The 26503-nt window shown below is 43.6% G+C and overlaps 2 protein-coding genes across 4 annotated transcripts in view; one reads left to right on the top strand and one right to left on the bottom strand.

Annotated features, from left to right (window-relative positions):
* The window catches only part of LOC123766710 (irregular chiasm C-roughest protein), a 75018-nt gene that overhangs the window by 6942 nt on the left and 41573 nt on the right, over window positions 1-26503 (bottom strand). For all 3 annotated transcript variants that reach the window (XM_069307682.1, XM_069307681.1, XM_069307683.1), the window contains exons 2-9: window positions 7888-8283; window positions 7318-7466; window positions 4929-5021; window positions 4051-4317; window positions 3539-3740; window positions 2629-2756; window positions 1617-1709; window positions 758-923 (exon numbers count right to left, since the gene is read on the bottom strand). In XM_069307682.1, the coding sequence (XP_069163783.1) occupies window positions 758-923; window positions 1617-1709; window positions 2629-2756; window positions 3539-3740; window positions 4051-4317; window positions 4929-5021; window positions 7318-7466; window positions 7888-8146 (1357 nt within the window). In that variant the 5' untranslated portion in view covers window positions 8147-8283. The remainder of the gene's footprint in view (window positions 1-757; window positions 924-1616; window positions 1710-2628; window positions 2757-3538; window positions 3741-4050; window positions 4318-4928; window positions 5022-7317; window positions 7467-7887; window positions 8284-26503) is intronic.
* The window catches only part of LOC138353992 (zinc finger protein 501-like), a 112852-nt gene continuing 93704 nt past the window's right edge, over window positions 7356-26503 (top strand). The window contains exon 1 of the mRNA XM_069307686.1: window positions 7356-7493. The gene's annotated coding sequence lies outside the window, so the exon portion shown is untranslated. The remainder of the gene's footprint in view (window positions 7494-26503) is intronic.

Here is a 26503-nt window from a genome sequence, read left to right as displayed (position 1 = left end):
TGTCATGTACAATACAGAAGTATAATAATATAATAATATTAATAATAATAATAATAATACTGTAATGTTTATTCAGGTAAAAGTACATACATTCAAAATGAATTACAAACATAATGTTGGATTTTTAGATAGCCTAGAAGGAAGTAAATGCAAAGTGAGGCACTACACACAGTACTTTAGCGGGTTTCAGATTGGCCTTTATTGAAGTTGACATTTTGCCTATAAAGAATATATTATTCGTAATCTATTATTCAAATTTATTATTCGTAGCTACTAATAAAAAGAGAATATAGAGGTAATTATAATTCCCTTTGTTGGGAACAGGAAGCCTATGCTTAGGCTTATTAAGGTCCACCTACTGATCTTCCCCAGGATGTAACTTGGGTACCTTTTTACTTCTAGGTGAGTAGAGGCATCAGGTAAAAAGAAATGTGCCCAACCTTCTTTGTCCCACCCGGGAATCAAACCTGGGATTCTTGAATGTGATTTGAGGACAAAGACCACTGTACTACAGACCAGACTTGGGAAGGATTGAGCATTTTGTAATTTAGGTTATTTAAATAACAGTAAAGCATAGCAAGTGGTAATGCAATACTGTATGAAAATATAAATATTCTGATCAATGGTACTGCAGTGCTTTAATATTTCTAACCTTAAAGTTAAAAAAAAACTCTGTCTTTCTCTCTCTCTCTCTCTCTCCCCCTCTCTCTCTGTGAATACCATCATATTCCTTCCCACCCAATCTCCAAGCACTTACTAGGATCAATCTTGTGCCTGCTTTTAAACCAGACTACCTCGCTGGGCCTTGGGATGGACTGAATGTCACACTCAACCTGCACAGTGTCACCCTCCAGACCAAACTGCTCCTCAGTGGGTGTCACTTGAGGGGCACCTCGCATGAACACTCTCATAGACCTTGACTCCTGCAATATGCAGAGAAATATACAGGTTATTGAAAGAACATATTATGTACTGTATAATAATTAGTGTATTTCTCATTACACAGGCTTCCTGTCCCTGACAATGTTTATATATATATACATATATTTTATGCTTGTATACACAGAGAAATTACATTAATGTGATATAGTATCAACGAACAAATTCACAGGAGCCTTGATGAGGGTTGTTGTGGTGCAGTCGACCAGAACGCGTCTTGAAACACTCGGCACATAGGTTCGAGCTCTCATCAAGGCTCCTGTGGATTTGTTCATTTATGCTTGTATTGAGTTGTTTATTGGAATAAACTACAGTTCCAAGTCAAACTACAGACCTTCCCCAGGCTGCAAACCCACAGCAGTTGCGTTAACTGCGTGCACCTCCCACACAAGCAATGAAGAGGAAAGGAGAATGCGGGAGAAAATTAATTTGTTGTTTACTTGAAAGATTGCATAATGGGACATAGATCACCTAATCTGTCTATATCTATAAGAGAGAATGTGTCTGTCTGTTTGTCTGTCTGCCTGTCCAAGGTTGCAGAATCAAATAAGATAAAAGTTACTCGATGAGTCACGTGAGAACTCGAGTACTGTATCGCCTAAAGGATGAAATGACTGATTGATCTCATCACTGTTTAATATAAGACATCATAGACCACATAAAGAGTTAGGACTTACCTCTGGAAAGCCAGTGACAGCCGCTCGACAGTGATAAGTGCCCACTGTTTCTGGACTCACGGTTAGTGTCAGCTTGGCTCCAAGTTTAATGACCTGATATATGGGAGAAGCATAGTTACTGTATGGATATTTTGTTGTAAAATTAAAGTAAATATACAATTTTATTTAAAACTATATATGTTCCAATTATGGGAGAATGATCAAGAAATATATCTCCAGGTTAGTATATCTTGGTATACAGATGTGTTTGCAAAACAAGTACAGACATTTTAATAACTTAGAGGAGTGTAATAAGTACTGTACAGGTAGTGAGCACAGGTGGATATAATGAGCAGAGTGAATGTAATGAGCATTGGGTAATTAGTTGTTGAATCTGTAGTGGCTATAAGTAGTTATGGGAGTGGTGATTGTACTGATTGCTGCAGGTTTGGTGCTTATGACATATTCTGTTGTAGTAGTGATTTCAGTAGTTATAAGGATGTTGCAGTGGTTGTGGGGGTGGGGGTGGCTCCGGTGAAATATATATAGTATTCTATATATATTATATATATATAATATTACATATAATATTATATATATAGTATATACAGTATATTATATATAATATATATATAATATTATATATAAGAAGGTATAATGGATTATATTATTATAAGTTTTGTTGATTAACTGAAAAATTCTTTACAAACCACTAATAGATTTATTTATGTATTTATTTATTTATGTATATATTTATTTATGTATATATTTATTTATGTATTCATTTATGTATGTATTTATTTATGTATTTATTTGTTTATGTATTTATTTAAAAGAAGGTACAATTAGTTTGTGAGATTACATAATCTTGGTATAATTACATTCTTGCAAAGCCACTAACACGCATAGCGTTTCGGGCAGTTTAACACACAGCATTTCAGGCAAGTCTTAAAATTAACTGCAAATTCTGTATTCGCTTTACGTTACAAGATAAACAGTCAAACTCCAACACTCGTTACATCATGTCTCTTACCTTCTTCTCAGCCTCGTATAGCCAGACAATCTCGGGAGGAGGATTCCCATCAACATTACAAGTAAGAGTGACAGATTTTCCCTCATCCTCATCCACATCTACTGGATCCTTCTGGAATGTGGGAGCATCTGAGAAAGCAAAGAGGAGAGGTGATGCTGGACCACTGGGTGATGAATGGGCAGTGAGGCATGATAATATTTGTTAGTTAGTTTTTGTAATGGTGGGTTCATTTTATATTGTATTTTTAATGATTATCTCTAACTTTGTTTTCTTTTCCTACTGCTGTCTCTCTCTCTCTCTCTCTCTCTCTCTCTCTCTCTCTCTCTCTCTCTCTCTCTCTCTCTCTCTCTCTCTCTCTCTCTCTCTCTCTCTCTCTCTCTCTCTCTCCTTCGTTCCTCTTGTTCCTTCCTTTGCTTACCCCTTCACTTCTTCTGCCCCTTCCTCATCTGTTTCTTGTTTCTTTCTTTCTTTCTCATTTTTTCTCTCTATCTAATTTGCAGTCATGGTTCACAATATTATTTTACTTTCAACAAGTGTAACACTCATCTTCAAAAGATTGCCCATCTTGCCATATACACCCTTCTATCTTCCCATCTCTTATGTGCACAAACACTTAATGAATATTACAGCACACTCAAACATACTCACCTCTTCCCCCAATTCTTGCACAACCACTTGGGCTGGGCGGTAGAGCAATGGTCTCACTTCATGCAGGTCGGTGTTCAATTCCCATCTGTCTAAGTGGTTGGACAGCATTCCTTTCCCTTGTACCATCCCAAATCCTTATCCTGATCCTTTCCCAGTGAAAGAATCAGTGAATAGGTTGAATGCTTTCTCCTGACAGTTCCCTTCCCTTCACCATATCCCCCAATCCTCCCCCAATTTCTATAGAGTAATCTCTTTCACTCACATTCAACACTAATGGTGTGCTCAGCCTTAGTGGTGCCTATAGAGTTGGAGACGAGGCAGGCAATGCGCGCCCCATTTTTGTCCTGCTGAATTCTCTTGATGAGGTAGTGGGTGGTGTGGTCGCCCACTACACCAATGTTGTTCACCTCCCATCTGTACCTTAGCTCAGGTGGGTTGCCCTCTGCCTCGCATGTGAACAGCACCTGTAGAGGTAATGGAAGACAGAGTAATTGCAGTTTGGGGATGTTCATATTCATTATAATTTTAATTTTGGTATAATTAGTACTTAGTCAAAAATTTATTTTGGTGTTGAAATAAATGTTCCATGGGACAAAGAGGAATTTTCTAAATATGAAATAAGGCAAAATTGATTTGGAAAAAAGTGAGCAAGGCTGGGGAGTGAGCCGGTTGGATGAGGCTTTCAGTATCAACTCTAGAATTCTCTGATATTATAAAATGTAAAGAAAAAGAAATTTAAGATTTTTGGTGTTTATTTCAATCACCATCACTCACATCATCATTCATTTTAATCTTAGCCGAGTCGACAGAGATCTTGACCTTTGGTGGGTATTTGACAGTCATGACAATGTTCCTGACGATGGGTGTGTCAAGAGCCGTGTGGGAGACCTGACAGGTGATATTGGCCTCATGGTGATTCATCTCGGGTGTCAAGTCCAGACGGCTCTTGACGGCCACTAGGATGCTATCCTGTTGCTTCTGCTTGGTCGTGTTCACCTTGCTCCCCGGGATGGTCTCTGCTCCATTCAGCAGCCACTTGATCTGCTCTTGACACAATCCAGAAGCAAGGAACAGAGATTAGGGTGATGTTCACTATTGTGGGGATGATGCTGAAGAGTAAAGAAATGATAATGATACTGCAAATAGTGGTGGTGATGATGATGATGATGATGTTGCTGATAATGATCATGGTAATTATGTGGTTAATAATGGCGGTGATGATTTTAGTGCTTGATTCATAACACAGACCACAACTACTTTCTGGTTGTCCCATGATCATATTATAAAGTATAAAGCAATGCAGCTACATAAAAACATGAACTATAAATTCTAATTCTAATTCCTAAAATATACCTATAGACAAACCCTTTACATATGTAACCTTAAGTACATATACAAACTCAATGAGAAGTGTGAGCTAATTCTTGTCTCGTAATTTAATTTAGATTGTCTAGTTTGAGACCTAATTTTATTTTGTTGCACTCATGTTGGTGTTTGGAAACTAATTTTATATGTACTAGGTGTTCTATATTTTATATATAAATACATATGACTTTCAAATCAATGATTAAATAACTTCTATTTTTCCCGCTCTCGGTTTTTCCTAATTTTATTCTCTTCTGCCTTCTCTTGAATCCCCTCTCAGTCCGTACCGTAGCGGCAGGTGTGCTGAGTCCAGCCTCGCAGGTGATGCGGACAGGTGAGCCAGCTGTCGTGTCCATGGGTGACAGCTTGTCCAGGTACACCTGCAAACACAATTAATTTTAGTATTCAAAAAAATTGAAAATTCAAAATGTTTATTCAGGTAAAAGTACATACATAGAAGATGAGTTACAACCATAATGTTGGATTTATAGATAGAGCTAGTACATAAAATACCTAAAGCCATTAATACACACAGCATTTCGGGTAAGTATGTCTCATAATCCTGTGAACTCCATGAATGGCTACAATATACAATGAGTACAGTACCTGCGATGACTGTTAAGGTTCACACTTGAATGGGCCATTCACTCATAAATACAATTATTAATTATTTTTAATAATGAAAATGCATCAAATTACTCATGCATAAATACGAGACTATGTAGAAATCCATGAACACCCACATATGCAGTTATTCATACTTAAATTGGTTACACTTTGCTATCAAGTTGTCAATATAATCATTTCGGAAGAAAACGGATCTAAATGCACAAATGTAAGTAAGCATTCTTCACTTGAGTGATGGTATGACATCACTCAAGTTATAAGTAATGGTCTTAGCACAGGCTTAAGATCACTTACAACTACATGTACAGGTTTACTTACAAGCACACTCTCAGGTTCACTTACAAGCACACTCAGGTTCACTTACAAGCACACACTCAGGTTCACTTACAAGCACACACTCAGGTTCACTTACAAGCACACACTCAGGTTCACTTACAAGCACACACTCATGTTCACTTACAAGCACACACTCAGGTTCACTTACAAGCACACACTCAGGTTCACTTACAAGCACACACTCATGTTCACTTACAAGCACACTCTCAGGTTCACTTACAAGCACACACTCAGGTTCACTTACAAGCACACTTTCAGGTTCACTTACAAGCACATGCACAGGTTCACTTACAAGCACATGCACAGGTTCACTTACAAGCACACTCAGGTTCACTTACAAGCACACACTCAGGTTCACTTACAAGCACATGCACAGGTTCACTTACAAACACACTCTCAGGTTCACTTACAAGCACATGCACAGGTTCACTTACAAGCACACTCAGGTTCACTTACAAGCACACACTCAGGTTCACTTACAAGCACATGCACAGGTTCACTTACAAACACACTCTCAGGTTCACTTACAAGCACATGCACAGGTTCACTTACAAGCACACTCTCAGGTTCACTTACAAGCACACTCAGGTTCACTTACAAGCACACAATCATGCTCACTTACAATCACACTAAGATTCTTGCTTAATTCTTAAAAAAAAGTGGATTTGCATAATAAAATATTAAAAGTAAAGCCAGTAGGTTACACTGTTTACGATATATATTTTTGTTTAATAAATTTAAGTAATTATTTTGCATAAAGTATTTAAGGGTAAATTTAGGTCGTCAAAAGTACCATGAACATAGTTATTTGGGATGAACGTTCTGTGGGTAGATATATTTTCCAAGTGGGAAAACATGCTCGATAAACGCTGAATCAACATAGTTTGCTAAACATGTGTTCATTGGGATATATACGAGCTGAAAGTGAATGAAGCCCGTCTCGAGTCATAGCTTCGATCATAATCAGACTGAGCTTCGTATTTGGAGCTGTTGAACCATGGATGATGAATGGAAAACCATGGTGAATGGAAACCATGACTTAGTGCGAGTTCTGAGCTCAAAAATTAAGTCCTTATAAGGGAGACCGAGTTAAGGACAATGGCTCGTCCTTGGTTCAGTCTTCATAAATACAACCCGTCCTTAGCTACTCTCTATTCCATTCAGCGGCTGTTCATTCAAAATATGAATTTTCTCAAATATAAATTAATATTATTATTTATTAGCGTATCTTGCATATGTAGGAGTAGGTTACATTGGGTGTTTAGGTTCTGTTGAAAGTTATTCGTATTTGTAGTAGGTGGATGAAGCATTTACAGAGTTGTGATTCGAACAACAGTCGTCAGCGAAGCACTGTTCGAGAAATGTTCGAACGTCATCAGTTGTGAGTCGTGTGCAGAGCGTTTTCCATTCATAGACAAAATAGGTTTGGCGGCTACATGTAATTTCTTTTTTATTTTGTTGATGAAGAAAGCTGTATAAACAATTGTCAAATGCTTGTTAGTCCATTTCCAAATCCTGTTTATAACTTGAAACACTTTACACACGCTTCACAACTGATTAAGTTCGAACATTTCTTGAACTACACTTCGCTCACGTCCTGTGAACATAAAACACCTTTTAACAATGAACCCAGCAACCTTGGAACTTAAAAACATTAACCGACCGTCCTCGTCAACAGAGGCCCCGACGTTAACCTCTGGCCTGATGACCTACCTGATCATCTGAATCCACGGGAGGGAAGTGTACAGTGAGTTTAGCACTGGCGGACTTAAGGTGCTTCTCTCCTTCGGCGCCGCCTACCTGGCACTGGTAGACTGCGTCGTCCTCCACCAACACGGGCTGGATGTGAAGGTTGTACACACCTGCAGAATACCACGAGTTTTACACAGGTAAGATGTATATATATAAAGATTGTTGACAGGGCAGGTAGAATATGAGAGCGACTGGTCCAGACCCACCCACACACAGTTCGTAATGTACAGAAGCTAAGGAATACCCTGAGGTGAGTTCAGAGAGCTTTAATTAGGAGCCATTATAACCATCCCGAGCGTGAAAAATATATAGTTAATTAAAAATATATATTTTATGCAATCTAACCAGATAACTATATTTGATTTTTTTTTTTTTTTGTCGATTCACTTAGTATATGTTAAATTTTAAGTTTAACAAAGTACATTAATTTGGAAATATTAAGTTTAATCCAGATTCACAAATTGTTTAATGTGGTAATTTTGTTAACTGACATTAGGAGTTATGATAGCAAATAGTTTAAAATTAACTCACCCTGATTGTCGTCGACCTCCATCCTGTATCGGGTAAAGCCCTGGAGATCCTCGTCAGTACCTAGCCCGAAGCCATCTTTGGTCCACTGTACAGTACCTTTCCTCTCTGCTACTTTGCAAGGCAACGTCACGCTGTCCCCATGCTTGGCCGTCATGTTCTCCGGCTCCTGAACAAACCTTTGTTCTCCATACACGACGGCGAACAGTAAGGAGAGACATGCCAAACAGACAATTGTTGTCTCTATGTGCGCCGAATTCATCTTTGTTATAGAAACGCAGTTTTAAAACAGCTTCGTTGATAACGTTCGAATTTTTTATTTATTTTTTTAAGATTACCTTCAGGAATTTGCAATGGATTTCATCTTGGTACGTTGGCTCATTCTCAGTACATGAACATCTGAAAAGAAAAGAAATAATAATTAATTGAGAGGCTAACTGTATTATACTACGATGTAAAAGTAATTTTGGACCTTGAAACTTCAAGCTCAAAATATGACGAATTATTTTAAAATATGGAGATTTTATCAATACATCGAATGATCGTATGCACTTGGCAGAAGCATCGATCGACAGTGAGTGTGTATTGGCCTAGATCTGAGGATTCCTGAGTCCAGTAGGCTCAGAAATCTGTACACCAGTTAATTGGCAGTTGAGACGCGGGACCAAAGAGCCAGAGCTCAACCCCCGGAAGCACAATTAGGCGAGTACATCTAGATGAGTACACATGAGATGACATCAGATGAGTCAGAGATGTTAAGAAGTTTTCTTTTAGCGTGAGAGTAGTGGGAAAATATAGTACACTTGAGCAGGTTGTGGATGCAAACTCTATTCATAATTTTAAAACTAGGTATGATAGGGAAATGGGACAAGTCATTGCTGTAAACAACTGTAAAACAAGAAAGGCAGGATCCAAAAGCCAATGTCCGATCCTGCAGACACAAATAGGTGAGTACACACACACACACACACACACACACACACACACACACAGGAACCCCGCCCGTCCACACCCACTGCTCATATTATTAGTAATCAGCTGTTGCTACCTTCAGCGACGGGCGCCAGGCTTGGGAGGACAGTTACGAGGGAAGGAGTACCCAGCAGAGGGGAGAAAGATAGTGGGGAAAAAGGGAGGCGAAAGCAAATTGCTAGTAGATATAGAAGTAGAGATGAAAGAGGGGCTCTATTTCATTAACCTGGACTCTTATGTGACTCGAACAATGGACCCCACGCGTGTGAGGCCGAAGGGCTCTATAAAGTGAGACAAGGAAAGTGAAATAGAGAATTCAATGAGGCACAAACACCTTGCCATTAGTTACTGGTTCAAGTACGTCTGTGATACATGTCCTCCTCATAACACATAGGTCGCGTCTTTACGTTATCATAGCCGACTTTACAAATGCAACCGATTTAGATGAGTTACGGCTCGCACATCTACGTTTTCAATGAATCTGACTCGATTGATTAGGTCGGTTGCTTGGGTTCGTATGTTTTTGGGTAGACTAAAAGGTTGGATTTTTTTTTTTTGCGGAGTTGCAAAATCAAGAGAATGGGTTCCAATCGAGCTTCTTAGCCATTTGAAGTTTAGATATGTACGTAGTTTGAGAACACAGTGGCCACAGTATACAAAAGTTTAGTTTAGTTCATTCAACGCCTATTTTCCCTTCTCTCTTCCCCTCTCCACCTTTCCTATTCCTCTTTTATCCATTCCTCAGTCACTATTATCCTTTTACTCAATCCAGCCACCATAACCTCCCCCACTTTCCACCCATCACAACCCCCTTTTCCATCCCCATTCAATGAATAGGCAGACATAACAGCCGAGTGATGAGGCTGTCCGGATGAGTTACTAGAGCAGCTGAGTGACTGGGCCGTGAGTGTCACTTGATTATAATGTGGCACTCGGAGCTGTTTGGCCTCTGTTGATATGAGGGAAGTTGTTAGCACTGGTAGTGTGTGTGTGTGTGTGTGTGCTCACCTACTTGTACTCGCCTAGTTGTGCTTGCGGGGGTTGAGCTTTGGCTCTTTGGTCCCGCCTCTCAACCGTCAATCAACTGGTGTACAGATTCTTGAGCCTACTGGGCTCTATCAAATCTTCATTTGAAACTGTGTATGGAGTCAGCCTTGATACATTCCATTTGTTAACTACTCTGACACTGAAAAAAATTCTTTCTAATATCTCTGTGGCTCATCTGGGTACTAAGTTTCCACCTGTGTCCCCTTGTTCGTGTTCCACCCGTGCTAAAGAGTTTGTCTTTGTCCACCCTGCCAATTCCCATGAGAATTTGGTTTGGTGGAGATACCTTGAGGTTACCTTGAGGTGCTTCCGGGGCTTAGCGTCCCCGCGGCCCGGTCGTCGACCAGGCCTCCTGGTTGCCGGACTGATCAACCAGGCTGTTGGACGCGGCTGCTCGCAGCCTGACGTATGAGTCACAGCCTGGTTGATCAGGTATCCTTTGGAGGTGCTTATCCAGTTCTCTCTTGAACACTGTGAGGGGTCGGCCAGTTATGCCCCTTATGTGTAGTGGAAGCGTGTTGAACAGTCTCGGACCTCTGATGTTGATAGAGTTCTCTCTCAGAGTACCAGTTGCACCTCTGTTTTTCAACGGGGGTATTCTGCACATCCTGCCATGTCTTCTGGTCTCATGTGATGTTATTTCTGTGTGCAGGTTTGGGACCAGCCCCTCTAATATTTTCCACGTGTAAATTATTATGTACCTCTCCCGCCTGCGCTCAAGGGAGTACAGTTTTAGGCTCTTTAGTCGGTCCCAATAGTTTAGATGTTTTACTGAGTGGATTCTAGCAGTAAAGGATCTCTGCACGCTCTCCAGGTCAGCAATTTCTCCAGCTTTGAAAGGTGCTGTCATTGTGCAGCAGTTTTTGCAGCAGTGCATTGAGATGCAGTAGAGCAGCTGGGTGGAGTTGTCTGCAGCTGGGTGGAGTTGTCTGCAGCTGGCCTCAACACCACCCAGCCAGCAGAAAGCTGTTTACACTGAGGACCACGCGTATCAATAAACAGTTTGCATCCTTACATACAAAGCTAAAATATACAGCAAGAAAACCAGCCTTATTCATCAACCAGTGTGGAATGTTTATACATATTTATCTCCATCTAACAGAATGTGTATAGGTATGTAAATCCAATAAAAATACAAACCTACCTTCCTGGAACATCTTTAGTTGAGATATGGTGTTTAGTGGGTATGGTGAAGGGGAAATAGTACTAGTAGTAGGCATCCATCAGTCTCGGGAGACTATGAAGTTGGGCTCTGGTTGTCGGTCTGGATTGGCCTCTCCAGGGCGCAAAGCCTGGGTAGGTTGATATGAAGGAGAAGCTGTTACCCATGCAGCAGGTCCCCCTCTCAAAGAATTTGACAGGGTGGACAAACTCTTTTATACACGAGAAAATATACACGGGTAAAGGAGGTGAGGGAGGCGTTATGTGGGGCTCCGGTACTGGCCAATGGGCCGAGTTTCCTCTACTATGACGTTAACTTCTATTGGGACTAGGCCTCAGAGTTGGTAATGAGGCAAAACAAGACTTAATGGCATTTAAAATCTACTTGGAAAAGATCGTCGAGGCAAATGGGTGAGTTGGGGGGGGGGACCTTCGACAAGCCGGCGGCTTCCTGTCCCCGTTGAGGCCACTAGGGTTAGTGGCGCTCAGGTAAATAAGGTATAAACATACAAAATATTATCTTTGAGCAATGTATTCATACTTCCCCAATAATGGCAAAATTTAATTTAATTTGTTGGCTCCTTTGGCTACGAACCACTTTAGTTGGACGGTAGAGCGACGGTCTCGCTTCATGCAGGTCCGCGTTCAATCCTCAACCGTCAAAGTGGTGGTTGGGCACCATTCCTTCCCAACAAAACCTTATCCTGACTCCTTCCAAGTACTATATAGTCATGATGACTTGCCGCTTTCTCCTGATAAATCCCTTGCCTTCCTTCGACTAGTCTAAGGAACGTTTGTTGTGGTTTGTGTGTGTGTGATACTGCGGAAGTACTAAATCTGTCTGGAGAGTGTATCGTGCCACCTTCCCCGACTAGACTAACATCAAAACATTCTCTGTGCCAAGATCCACCCGCCACCACACCCCGGTCTCGCCAGCGCTCATATGCAACAACGACATGTTCGTAATGGCTGGCAATGAGACGACAATCGGAATCCTTGGAATCTTGCTCAGTCCTCGTCGGGCTTACGTCAGTAAATGCCAACCTTCTTCAAGGCAAGAGAACTATCCGATAAAAAGCGCCAAGCGCCATTGCGACTATATAGCACTTGGAAGGGGTCGGGATAAGAATTTAAAGCAGAACTGGAGAGGATTCAGGGAGTTCTATGTGATAACCTGGTCCTGCAAGCTGTTGGAATTTTGTGGCTTATCATCCGTCACCGGAAGTATGGGACCTTACATTTGTCACCGGAAGTATGAGACCCTCCGCATCCGTCACCGGAAGTATGAGACCCTCCGCATCCCTCACCGGAAGTATGAGACCCTCCGCATCCGTCACCGGAAGTATGGGGCACCTTTCACCCGTCTCCGGAAGTATGGGGCCATCCATTCGTCAACATAAGTATGGGACCGTTACATCAATCATGAGGGAAGATGCTGACGGTCCGTCAGTCATCTGTAGGGTTATGTTAGGGAGATGTTTAGCGGCTGTAGCTACTGGTGTTAAACACTCCGGAACGCAGGTAAACAAAGTAGACACTGATCCTCTCAATGGTGCTCCCTGTTGTGAACCCAAGATGAGTGAGAGAGAATGGCAGGGAGAGAGAGGAGGTAGCAGGGAGGAGGCAGGTGGAGAGACGGAAGATTGGAAGAAGGGAGAGAGGAGCAGAAACCACTTTTATACATTTTTGCAATATAGGGAAAAGAAATGTTTTAGGCTCACAAAGCGCTATTTGAAAGGGGCTCACATTACATGTGTGTGATGGTTTGATGCTTAATTTAGTGAGGAAATTAAAATTTTGTGCATTACCATATAGCGTTCACTCACGCTCCCCCCCCCCACACCCCATCTCTCTCTCTCTCTCTCTCTCTCTCTCTCTCTCTCTCTCTCTCTCTCTCTCTCTCTCTCTCTCTCTCTCTCTCTCTCTCTCTCTCTCTCTCTCTCTCTCTCTTTCGTGCTTTCCCTTCCCTCCCCGTCATCCTCTCCCTCCTCTTTTTAAATCGCATTCCTCTCTCTCACATTCGTTTTTTATTCTTTGTTCATTCTTCATGCAATTAACTTGGGCGGACAAGGAGTGATTGGGAGCGGCGAGTAGATTCAGGATAGACTCATGTAAACTACAGTTTAAGGGGAATATGATAGGTCTATATGTAATCTCCAATTGCTGGTTGAAATGAAGCTTTACATAGAAAAGCTGTAATTACTAAATTGAACTCTGCCAAACCGTAATTAACATGTGGGGAAATATATGGACAACACACACGTCCTAAACATAGTATTTGAACCACTGGAAATAGTTGCCATCGGGTAAATTCAGGTAAATTCTTCCCCACATTCTGCAAAACGAATTACTAATAAATTACCTTTACATAATTTAATGGACCATGAAATTGCATAGTTTAATGGACCCTAAGGGTTTCCCTTAGGTCAGCTATACTGACTTTCCCCAGGATGAACAGAGACATCAGGTGAAAAGGAAGCTTACCCAACCATTTCTGTCCAGGCCGGAAATTGAACCCGGGACCCTCGGTTGTGAGCTGAGAACGTAAGCTATTTTGCTACAGGAGTCGTGATACTAATACTCTCTCCCCAAAAAATTAATCAATACTGTAACTTTATTAACATTTCGACGTATTTTTGTTAGCGTACCAGGTGTATATTTCGCTCATTTCAAATCTAAATTTTCTTGTGTACTGTACAATGATTTCGACAAATTAGTATTGTTTTAAAATTTATTTTAGAGACCCATAGAAACAAGTCGTTTTCTGTGATGTCGATCCGTGGGAGGATGTTTGCCATAATTTAGGGCTATCTGCTCTAAACATCTCGTCCGTCTCTTCCGGTGACATTACCGCCTTTAAGGTACGGTATAACTCAGCCAGACCCTCGTGGGAGATTACAAGTATATACCTCTTACCTCAAATGAACCTTAAAGTTTCAACACTTACATGGCGGAAAAGAACGTTGTACACTTACAAATATTTCGTGTTTGATTCTAGCAAGCGATATTTTAAAATGGGTTTTTTTAAATGATTTGTTTATGGAATATTGAAGTACTGTTGCTAAGTCTCTTGAGCGGGATATACAGCATCTTTTTTATAAGATTTGGGAAAATCCGAGACATTATATAGATGTGAAGGATTTTTTAAATTTTGCCCCGAGGGGCGAGTTTATTGGGCAGCGCCACTCATCTTGTGAGTGGACACACCGCCATAGTGACAGTATTGGGCAGCGCCACTCATCTTGTGAGTGGACACACCGCCATAGTGACAGTATTGGGCAGCGCCACTCATCTTGTGAGTGGACACACCGCCATAGTGACAGTATTGGGCAGCGCCACTCATCTTGTGAGTGGACACACCGCCATAGTGACAGTATTGGGCAGCGCCACTCATCCTGTGAGTGGACACACCGCCATAGCAGCATGTACAACACTCCCCAATAGGAAGAAAACCCGCTGGGTTGTTCATCCTGTCGATGTGAAGGAGTATTGATATGTAGCAAATATATTAAGAAGTAATATAATTTTGATTTACTTTGATTTTGATATGATAATTTCTGTATTATTCCACCTTGCCATTGGACGAGTTTTTATTATTATTATTTATCTATACAAGAGTTGTTACATTCCTGTAAAGCCACTAGCACGCATAGCGTTTCGGGCAGGTCCTTGTTAATCCTAAATTTTCTCCAATAAGTCCCGCCAAATCGTGTAACAAACCCAATCACTGCTGGGTGAACAGAGGCTACAGTTAAGAATTGGAGCCCAGTCAATCCTTCCCGGCCAGGATACGAACCCAGGCCAAAGCAGTCGCGAAGCGCTGGCTAGACAGAGCTAGTATATGCCATGCCTAAAGTCACTAATACGCACAGCGTTTCGGACAAGATGTGGAAAAAATTAAAACATATATTATATATATGTGTGTGTGTATATATATAAACTTATATATTTCGAGTAAGCACCCAATATATTATTAGTAGTGAGGCAAGACAGTCTTCAGATAAACAGCAAATTCCAACAGGGCGCTAATGGCCGACCAATCGGGTGACAGCGGGGTTACGCTCGACCAATCGGGTAACCGCGGGATCTATTCTGGACCTCGTGGTATGTCATATGTTTATTCTCGGGAGGGAGAATGCTCCGGTCTTTTTATTATTAGTGAAGCTGGATTTGCAGGCGTGGCTTGGGACCCGGGTCGTGATCCCACGGCAGATCCGCCAGTGGTATCTTGATGACTAGGTCGGGTCTGGTCGTATACAAAGTATGCGGTGTATTATACAGTAGTCCCCCAAGACATTCAATGACATCAACCGAGCCTGGCCTCGGGCCGGGCTTGGGGAGTATAAGAACTCCCAGAACCCCATCAACCAGGTAACCAAATCTCGTAGACTTAAGGCACAGTGAAATTCACACCAGTTGCTCCATCTATCATTCTATTATGAAGGAAGAACCGCACGTCTATGGGTCATCCAATAATGTTAGCAGACTTCTAGATGTTACCACTGCTAGGCTTAGGCTCGGCTACAAGTACCTCTGGCAGTTTGTAACATCTGCTGATGTAGATTTGACTAAATGTAAACTCTGTCAGCGGAATTATTCGCAGACTTTGCGTCATTATATAATGGAATGGGAAAAAAATCGCAGAATTCAGAGATGACACCATCAATGGTGTCCAAGAAATGTGTAAGTACTTCATTCATAATGATGTGCTGCCCGTAATCTTAGCGAAGTATTAAAAATTTGCTTTCTGTAGGTAAGGCATGCACATGACTGTAAAGCTGTCGCCCAGTTGGGTGGGTGTGGAGCACATGACTGTAAAGCTGTCGCCCAGTTGGGTGGGGTGTGGAGTACATGACTGTAAAGCTGTCGCCCAGTTGGGTGGGTGTGGAGCACATGACTGTAAAGCTGTCGCCCAGTTGGGTGGGGTGTGGAGTACATGACTGTAAAGCTGTCGCCCAGTTGGGTGGGTGTGGAGTACATGACTGTAAAGCTGCCGCCCAGTTGGGTGGGTGTGGAGTACATGACTGTAAAGCTGCCGCCCAGTTGGGTGGGTGTGGAGCACATGACTGTAAAGCTGCCGCCCAGTTGGGTGGGGTGTGGAGTACATGACTGTAAAGCTGCCGCCCAGTTGGGTGGGTGTGGAGCACACGACTGTAAAGCTGCCGCCCAGTTGGGTGGGTGTGGAGCACACGACTGTAAAGCTGCCGCCCAGTTGGGTGGGTGTGGAGCACATGACTGTAAAGCTGTCGCCCAGTTGGGTGGGTGTGGAGTACATGACTGTAAAGCTGCCGCCCAGTTGGGTGGGTGTGGAGCACATGACTGTAAAGCTGCCGCCCAGTTGGGTGGGTGTGGAGCACATGACTGTAAAGCTGCCGCCCAGTTGGGTGGGTGTGGAGCACATGACTGTAAAGCTGCCGCCCAGCATACATACATGTATATGTAACATTAACAATTGCGTAACTAACTTCAAAAAATTGTCACCTGCTTAGCTAAACGAACTTATGGGGTCCTTAAGTTCCTGAACCAATTATATGCCTCTGTGACCCATTCCACCACCGCCTACGGGATGGGTATGGGGGAGCATAATAAGGAAGAAATTGAACTGAAATTGAATTGACATTTAAAACAGAGATCGCGCCATTAAGCATAGGAACCGGACAAGCGGGTCTCTCTCTCTCTCTCTCTCTCTCTCTCTCTCTCTCTCTCTCTCTCTCTCTCTCTCTCTCTCTCTCTCTCTCTCTCTCTCTCTCTCTCTCTCTCTCTCTCTCTCTCTCTCTCTCTCTCTCAAAATTGTAAACATCATTGCACTGCGTTGCACCCCGTGATGCAATACTGTAATAATTCGCAATCGCCTTTTTTTGGCGCTGTAACGCCCTCGACTCCCGCCAGGTCGACCTGCCATCATTCGTCAAGTAGCGGCCGTTGAAGGGGGCCGCCGGACGCCAACGATAGCGTCACCACAGCTAGTTAATTTTAGGAGAGAATTATCGCCTTCGTGGCGATAGAGATTTTCCCCTACATTGGCAAGGAGCGATTGTGGGGACTCTTGTGTCGCCTCAACACGTGAGATTGGTGGAAACGGAGCCTGTTTGGCACCCACGTGAGGGAGGATACGTGCTTGATGGGGGGTTCTGGGAGTTCTTGTACTCCCCAAGTCCGGCCAGGGGGCCAGAATTACGTCCAACAACCCAGGCTGTTGGACGCGGCTGCTCGCAGCCTGACGTATGGAGTCACAGCCTGGATATCACTGGGGGTGCCATGTTGGATATCACTGCGGGTGTGCCATGCAGAGTGCCACACCTATAGCCATCCAGTGGTGCCAGACACAAGGAAGGGAGAGCCGGTGCCAGTAGGTATTAGTGTGCCGCTGACTCACCACGCACTCCTTCCTACATGCTGCACGCGTCACGTGGCACTGGTACGCGTCACGTGGCACTGGCACGCCTCACGTGGCACTGGCATGCCTCACGTGGCACTGGCACGCGTCACGTGGCACTGGCACGTGAGACGTGGCACTGGCACGTCTCACGTGGCACGCCTCACGTGGCACTGACACGTCTCACGTGGAACTGGCACGCCTCACGTGGCACTGGCACGCCTCACGTGGAACTGGCACGCCTCACGTGGCACTGGCACGCCTCACGTGGCACTGGCACGCCTCACGTGGTACTGGCACGCCTCACGTGGCACTGGCACGCCTCACGTGGCACTGGCACGCGTCACGTGGCACTGGCACGCCTCACGTGGTACTGGCACGCGTCACGTGGCACTGGCACGCGTCACGTGGTACTGGCACGCCTCACGTGGCACTGGCACGCGTCACGTGGCACTGCCACGCGTCACGTGGCACTGGCACGCCTCACGTGGTACTGGCACGCCTTACGTGGTACTGGCACGCCTCACGTGGCACTGGCACGCCTCACGTGGCACTGGCACGCCTCACGTGGCACTGAGACAAACAGCTAAACAAACAAAACACTAGAAGATAACCTAAGATAAAGTATTCAGTCTTGAGACGATAACTACCTGAAAATCACTCAAGTTTTGAAGACTTAAATGACTTAAGACTTTATCAGGCTTTGTGTTTATATAAATTCAATCACATGGACGTGAATGGACATGTTTTATATTTTTCTTTTAATAAACTCACTCAGTGTCTGGACCTTAAACCCCAGAATAATCCTGTGATCGTTTAGACTGTTGGTGATAGTGGAGAATACCACCTCCGTCCAGAGGTTATTTTTAGTATAAAGCTAATCTGTTTTTGAATTTCCATCTACAATAACTCTCTAGCGAATCTTCCTTTTACGTTATCTCAAATCCTGTGTTGCCCTTCCAAGAGTACAGAGAGGGAGAAAGAGAGGAAGGGAGAGAGAGAGAGAGAGAGAGAGAGAGGAAGGGAGGGAGGGAGGGAGGGAGGGAGAGTGAGAGAGACCGAGAGAGACCGAGAGAGACCGAGACCTCAGCGTCAATATAATGCCTCTCTAAGTCAGGATGCCTGTGGCGAAATCAAATGAACCCGCTCAAAGAAACTGCTTCGGCGAGGCAGTTCCCTGTCTTAGCTCTTTTATATACTGCGGTGTTAATAGTTACAGGGCCGTCTGGTGTGTGTGTGTGTGCGCGCGTGTGTCTGTGTTGTCTGTGTGTGTGTGTATGTGTGTGTGCGCGCGCGCGCGTGTGTGTGTGTGTGTGTGTGTGTGTGTGTGTGTGTGTGTGTGTGTGTGTGTGTGTGTGTGTGTGTGTGTGTGTGTGTGTGTGTGTGTGTGTGTCTGGGGTTTAATACTCCGCCGTGAGTGATCCAGGGGGGACTTAGACAGACCACCCGAAGGTAAAGGCCGACGACACGCTTGTTCCGGACCTCCGCGGTTGTCCGGAATGACCTCCCGAGCGACCGCTTGCGGTGTGGTGGGATGGCGCGGCACCACCGCACAGGATGTGGTGTGCAGTGGTGCCACGCTTAGCACCACAGCCTTGTTCGGTGGTGCCAAGCCCAACACCTTATAGCCTGTGGCACCACCGCTCCCAGGCTAAGGATTTTCATCAAAATGTGTGGGAATTGAAGAGCACTTTTAGCAACGCTGGAAAAAAAGGTGTTTTCCTTTGTTTTTGGTTTTCCCCTCACCTTCTGCTGCCTTCGTTTGGGTGCCAACTGCCAGCACCAACAGCCTAATTTACCGGGTGAACAATTTAGTCGGCATTATCACGAGAATTTCAAGAGGTAATGCATATCACCCAAGCTACAAATACGATAGCAGTAAACGATATCAAAGCAGCTGGATACTCAACGAGGATATCATGAAGACATGTATAGACCGAAGCGGAGGGATACCTTGAGATCTTGAGTGGATTTCGTGGCTTGGCGCCCCCGCGGCCCGGTCATCGACCAGGCCTCCTTATAGACCAAGGTTATATATACGTCCGTGAGACAATCAAACAATCGATATAGGAAATATAATATAAGTTAGAGCCTCCGAATCTGTCCGCGGAGGACAGGAGATACAAGGAATGGCAGTGATAGAAAATTTGTTATATACTCGAACTCTATTCCTCCCATTCATTTGGGCTCTAGGTGACTCGAACCAGAGACCCCACAGTGTGAGGCCGCAATCCGCTCTCGCACTTTCTTAGTCAATATTGACTTATTAAATACGTGCATATGTGACATACTAAACATACTAGTTTACCTTCGAAAGCTTCATAGAAAACACCGACCTTCCCTAACCTTCTTAGTATGTTAAGATAAGCATCTTATTGCTTCGTAATTACAATTATTACTTAACCTATACCTATAATAGGTTAATATCTGTAATTACGAAGCAATAAGGTGCTTATCTTGAACATGCTAAAAGGTTTGGTAAGGTCGGTGTTTTCTATGAAGCTTTTCAAGGTAAACTAGTATGTTTAGTATGTCACATATGCACGTATTTAATAAGTCAATATTGACTATACGAAAGTGCGAGAACGGGTTGCACACACACATGGGGTCCCCGGTTCGAGACCCATATAGCCAAAGTGATTGTTTATTTCCACGGCAGTGTGGAACAGTGGAACACAATCGACTTGAGAATGGTCCAGGACGGACCGAAACGTCGTCGTCGTCCCTTCACTTTCTAGTATGTGGATTGGTCAACATATTTCAGCCACGTTATTGTGACTCTTCGCCTGCTACCTGTGTAGTTTTGTGTTTATAATTAATATTGTGGTTGTGTTGGGTAAAGCGAGTTGGTTCTTGTGTGTTCTTAAGGATGCGAAATTTGGGAGATGAAGATATTGGTCTCTTCAAGGGAAGGGTTGGAGATGCTGGTTTTAAAGAATCACACTATAGCTTTCTTCGGGCAGAGGGCTCGCCATAGCCCGTGCTACTTGCCCCGCTCCTGTGCCAGATAAGTTACGGGCTCACCATAGCCCGTGTTACTTGGAACCCGTTTCGAGTAGCTGAATCTATAACAACAACAATTCTCTTTGGTCTCCAGAATATCTACTTGCATTGTTGTTTTCACATTTTGAAGAGTTAAGGTCATTAGTGAATGAAGGATCAATAGACAATTGTTCTTGTTATGGTTTAAGGTCACTAAACTTGTTGTTGTTGACCGCATGTGTTGTGCTGTAATTGCCCCAAGACGGTCTAATCACCCGCGCGGGTAATTAATTACTAATTAACCAAGGTGGCTAGTTTGGCAACAAGCCACCTTGGAAATTACGATACTACGATATTTCGATACAACTTAGATTTTACTGGTGATACTAGTACTTCTTGATACTTTTTACTTCTTAAAGGTCTTAATAAAATATCGCAATTATCTCGGCTAATGTTACAATGTCTCTTGTTTCCAAACCTCGGAATTATCTGAGCTTCTGACCAGGTCTTGTAGATGTCAGGCCTACACCCAGGCCTATTCCGCTGGCTTTTGAGCCAGAATTCATCAAGCTCTTGGCCCCCCCCACTTACGACACCTGTACCACGGCGCCGGGCGAGGACACGCAAGATGAGGAGGCTGGCGCCAAGGCCTCGGCTGGCGACACCACCACTGTACAATGCCACCACTCCCTTGGCACTGCCTTTGGCACTGGCCCTCCACCAACACCCCTCCTTCCTCCCTCCCTCCCTCCACCCACCCCTCCACCAACACCCTTCCTTCCTCCTACCTCTCTCCCTACCCTCATCCACCCCTCCATCATTGCTCCCTTCGTGGAATTCTTTGATGCCACACCCACACTTCCTGTGGCACCGCCTTACTTCCTTACCCTACTTCCTACCCCTACCCAGGTATACCCCCTTTGGGGCAGTGGTGTGGCGTGGTGAGGGTATGATGTGTACTTACCTATCGGAACTTACCTATCAGTGTTTATGGACCAATTAGGTAGGATCAGGAGGTCCATAGGAGCGTTTGCTGATCACCTTGTCGCGTTATTTCATCAGACGTTACTTGCCAATTATACCTTTTTTTTAACAGTACGAAGACTTCAACACGTAACAAACTTTCCAAAATGCGTTTCACCCGCTACAAAACAGAATTTTCCCATTTGTGTTTATCCTCCCCATCTTCCAAAGTGGAAAATATTTGGTTAGCGAGCTAGTATCAATAGCCAATTTCTCTTCAAAGGGAATCCTTGTGATAAGAAGCTAGGCCCTAGGGGGTCTTGGGTTCTGAGAGGACGAGGAAGCTTATAGGGGCTTCCTCGTCTTCCCAGACGAGACTCAGACGAGGCCAATGAGCAACATTTAACATAAGCTGAGACACACTCTGATAAGCATTTCTGTTTACACTTGATTTTGCGATTCCTCTTAATACAGCTTGTTCCATGAAGTAGATCACATCTGATATCGATCTCGCGCAAGTTAAAATTTCTTTCACTTAATATTGGCCTTTCTAAGTGCTACTTTTATCATATTTCGTCTGCCAAATACTTAACAGCGGTCTATGGTGTGTATATATGAGGCCTCCGTCTTGATATCTTCGGTTTTATCATAGCCCAGGAGCTGGAGCTTATCCTCGTTATATATCATAGTGTTTTCTGAAAGCCATTAGAAGACTGACTTGACATCCTTTTCGAGTTTTGAAAGCCATTAGATGACTGATTTGACATCCTTTTCGAGTTTTGAAAGCCATTAGATGACTGATTTGACATCCTTTTCGAGTTTTGAAAGCCATTAGATGACTGATTTGACATTCTTTTCGAGTTTTGAAAGCCATTAGATGACTGATTTGACATCCTTTTCAAGTTTCGTGTCATCTCTAAATTGTCTAAATAGAGTTATAGTGTCATCTGGAAAAGGATGATGCGGTACTGTTGTTTGTGTCCGATATGAGGATGAGAAAAAGTACCGGAGCACAGTACAGTAGCACAGTACCCTGGGGGACTACTGTGCTTTTCACAGTGGATAGTGTGGGGGTTTTATATTTTTTGACCGTTACTCTTTTATAGGATCTGTTCGTTAGGAAATTGAAGATCCATATGTTCCTACTTCGCCAGACTTGACTTTTTGCGAAATCTGTGTCTGTGTATGTGTTCACCGCAACACATCTCTTTCCCTTGTCATGATATACACCTTTCCTTTCTCCCCCTCTCACTACAAACACCCCTCTCCCGTCCCCCTCACCACATACACCCCCTTCTTCTATCACCACATACACCCCCTTCCCCTCACCCCTCCCTCCCCCCCTCACCAACCGCAAGCCACGTGATGCAACACGTCATGTATAATGTCAACAACTGAAGCTGGCTTTGTTTATAATGTCAACAACTGAAGCTGGCTTTGTTTATAATGTCAACAACTGAAGCTGGCTTTGTTTATAATGTCAACAACTGAAGCTGGCTTTGTTTATAATGTCAACAACTGAAGTTGGCTTTGTTTATAATGTCAACAACTGAAGCTGGCTTTGTTTATAATGTCAACAACTGAAGCTGGCTTTGTTTATAATGTCAACAACTGAAGCTGGCTTTGTTTATAATGTCAACAACTGAAGCTGGCTTTGTTTATAATGTCAACAACTGAAGCTGGCTTTGTTTATAATGTCAACAACTGAAGCTGGCTTTGTTTATAATGTCAACAACTGAAGCTGGCTTTGTTTATAATGTCAACAACTGAAGCTGGCTTTGTTTATAATGTCAACAACTGAAGTTGGCTTTGTTTATAATGTCAACAACTGAAGCTGGCTTTGTTTATAATGTCAACAACTGAAGCTGGCTTTGTTTATAATGTCAACAACTGAAGTTGGCTTTGTTTATAATGTCAACAACTGAAGCTGGCTTTCTTTATAATGTCAACAACTGAAGCTGGCTTTGTTTATAATGTCAACAACTGAAGCTGGCTTTGTTTATAATGTCAACAACTGAAGCTGGCTTTGTTTATAATGCCAACAACTGAAGCTGGCTTTGTTTATAATGCCAACAACTGAAGCTGGCTTTGTTTATAATGTCAACAACTGAAGCTGGCTTTGTTTATAATGTCAACAACTGAAGCTGGCTTTGTTTATAATGTCAACAACTGAAGCTGGCTTTGTTTATAGCAGGAAGCTTAATGGAATTTCTCCTGCACAGCGGGACGCAGGAACCTAACCTGCCTACCCATCTAAGCTTGGGGAGCCGGTGGCTGAGCGGACAGAACATTGGACGCGTGATCCTGTGGTCACGGGCTCGATCTTGGGCGCCGGCGAGAAACATTGGGCAGAGTTTCTTTTCACCTTGATGCTTTTGTTACCTAGCAGTAAATAGGTACCTGGGAGTTAGTCAGCTGTCGCGGGCTGCTTTCTAGATTGAGGACTGGGCTGCTGGGGACACTTAAGCCCCGAAATTATCTCAAGATAACCTCTCAAGATAACCTCCCAGCTATCTACACTTATAACACCCATCAATCCTTCTTATTAATCTTTTTGTGGATCAATTACGGGTAATTGATCCACAGTAATTACGAGTAATTGATGTTAGTTGGAACGTCAACTAGTTTGTGATCACTTGAGAGTATAATCACTCAGATCACAGATCATAAGTAATGTCTGAGAGGAACAAATCCACAAAGGCCGTGACGAGGATTCGAACCTGCGTCCGAGAGCATCCCAGACCTTATCTGGGACCAGACAGGATTACAATCCCGGAAGGGAACTTAATGTTTAAGGTCCCTGGTTATGTCTTCATTGCTTGTAAGATTAGGTCGAGGGTATTTTCGTTCTTAATTGGTTCTATTATCTGCTGCTTGAGCCGGAAATATGTCACAGAATCTAAGATGTTCTCTGATTTGTGATTGGCGTTATTTCCAGGTTGATTTCCTGTCGTAATGTTGTTATTGCTATTCTCCATCTTAAAGAGATGGTTGCTATTCTCCATCTTAAACTGGGTAGCTTGATGTCTTCAAGGGAGATAATCAAGAAACGCCAGTTGGGTTCTGTTTTATTTATATGTTCTGTGAATTCTTTAACTGTTGGAGCTAGCAGTTTGTATATTATAATAATTCTAGGTTTATTTTTTCTACTTTGAGGTTAAGTGCCTCTAACCTATCTGGCTCCCCAATCTGGTCCTGGCCCCGAATATCTATTTCTACCTTGGCTACCGATCTATTTCTACCTTTGCTATCCATCTATTTTTTTTATTTTTTTGCCTTAGGTGGCCATCTATTTTAGCCCCGCTCACCCATCTGTTTCTGCTCTAAGGATCCATCTACTTCTATCTACTTATTCCCTGCCGATCCATCTACTTTTGACCTTCGGCCCTAACCATCTACTTCAGTCTATCTACTGCTACCCTACCAACTCAAGTATCTCTATTCTATCCAGAGTAACTATTCTAACCCAATCAATTCTACCCGTCTATCTATCTGTTCAATCATTCAATCCTCATCCTTATCCGACGGGGGATAAGGATGAAGAATGATTCAATCATTCAAGGTTGGATAAGGATAAAGGTTTAAGGTTCCGTGGACAAGAATTGGGGAAGGCGGAGAGGGAGAGAGAGGGAGGGGTTTGTGGGGGTGAGAAGAGGGGGGGTTGTGGGGGGCAGGAGGGGGGGTCAGACAAGGGGGTGGGGGTGGTTGAGGCTTAACCACCTGAAGCATCACTACCATGTCTTGGATTACTGGTATTTATCACGTACAAGATAATCATAATATGCCAATGTTTTTGCTGGTAACATTATGAAGCCGTGCCGTGGGATCGAACTCTAGTACCTGGACGTGCGTTTCAGGGACACTAGTTTTGAGACACAGTTGACTTGAGATTTGTCTTGTATGTAAGATGGGTGGTGTCTTGCAGGTTCTTCCAGTGATTTGATTAACAATCATGTAAAAATAGCTTTCACACACACATATACACACACACACACACACACACCTCCCCTACAAGGCAGGATCTTGCATCCCCCCTTTCTCTTTTTTCCTCAGTCTTCCCCCCCCCCCCTCTCCTACCCATCCCCTCCCCAAAAGGTTCTAACACATCCCCTTCCCCCTCAAGGCACTCATAAACATCCCCCCTCTCTCCCCTCAAGGTTAGACGCGTGAGAATACATATTATATATAATGTGTATACATATAGAAGCTGCCTCCAGAGTGTCAGTAGGGGGAGCTATTTGACCTTGAATAGGGCCTCGCTTCACCCTTACAATCTCACTACACCTTTTCGACCCCCTCTGGTGCTCGGGTCACACTTTCTCTCTCTCTCTCTCTCTGTCTCTCTCTCTCTCTCTCTCTCTCTCTCTCTCTCTCTCTCTCTCTCTCTCTCTCTCTCTCTCTCTCTCTCTCTCTCTCTCTCTCTCTCTCTCTCTCTCTCCCATCTTTGACGTGTTGATGCACAAGTCTACCCCCTTCAACCCTCTGCTTCCGCAACCCCGACCCTCTCACACACGCCCCCTCACCCCACCTTCCCCCCTCAACATGCACACACTTCTCTGTTTACTTCCCTCTGTGTGTACTCACGCTGCTTTCCACTGTTTAGTTTGTGCTTCACAAAGCTCTTGTTGTGTGCTGTTTTGGTGTGGCTTTCTCTCATTTTATCTCTCTCTCTCTCTCTCTCTATCTCTATCTCTATCTCTCTGCTATCTCCTCTCACACGACTGGAGGGCTCACGAGCTAGAGAGGAATTTCTAGGTATTTGACTGCCTGCTAGCAGCCTAAAAGCACTTTTTTTCAAGTCCATAAAACTTCATTTCTTACTTAAAACACATTCTTCAGGATTTTATCTCCTTTATATATCTGTTTTTGCTAGTTTTTCTTGTTTGATTCATATGCCTGTTTTTTTTCACATTTCTTCTTGTCGTTTATACGTGACCAAGACGAAGAGGGGAGGATGGTGGAGAGGGGGGAGAGAGAGAGAGAGGGGGGAGAGAGAGAGAGAGAGAGAGAGGGGGGAGAGAGAGAGAGAGAGGGGAGAGAGAGAGAGAGAGAGGGGAGAGAGAGAGAGGGGGGAGAGAGAGAGGGGGGGAGAGAGAGAGAGAGAGAGAGGGGGGAGAG

This window comes from Procambarus clarkii, chromosome 60, assembly GCF_040958095.1.
Source record: "Procambarus clarkii isolate CNS0578487 chromosome 60, FALCON_Pclarkii_2.0, whole genome shotgun sequence".
Taxonomy (NCBI): Eukaryota; Metazoa; Arthropoda; class Malacostraca; order Decapoda; family Cambaridae; genus Procambarus; species Procambarus clarkii.
Note: the sequence above shows the minus strand (reverse complement) of the source record. Positions and strands in the feature narration are given on the sequence as shown.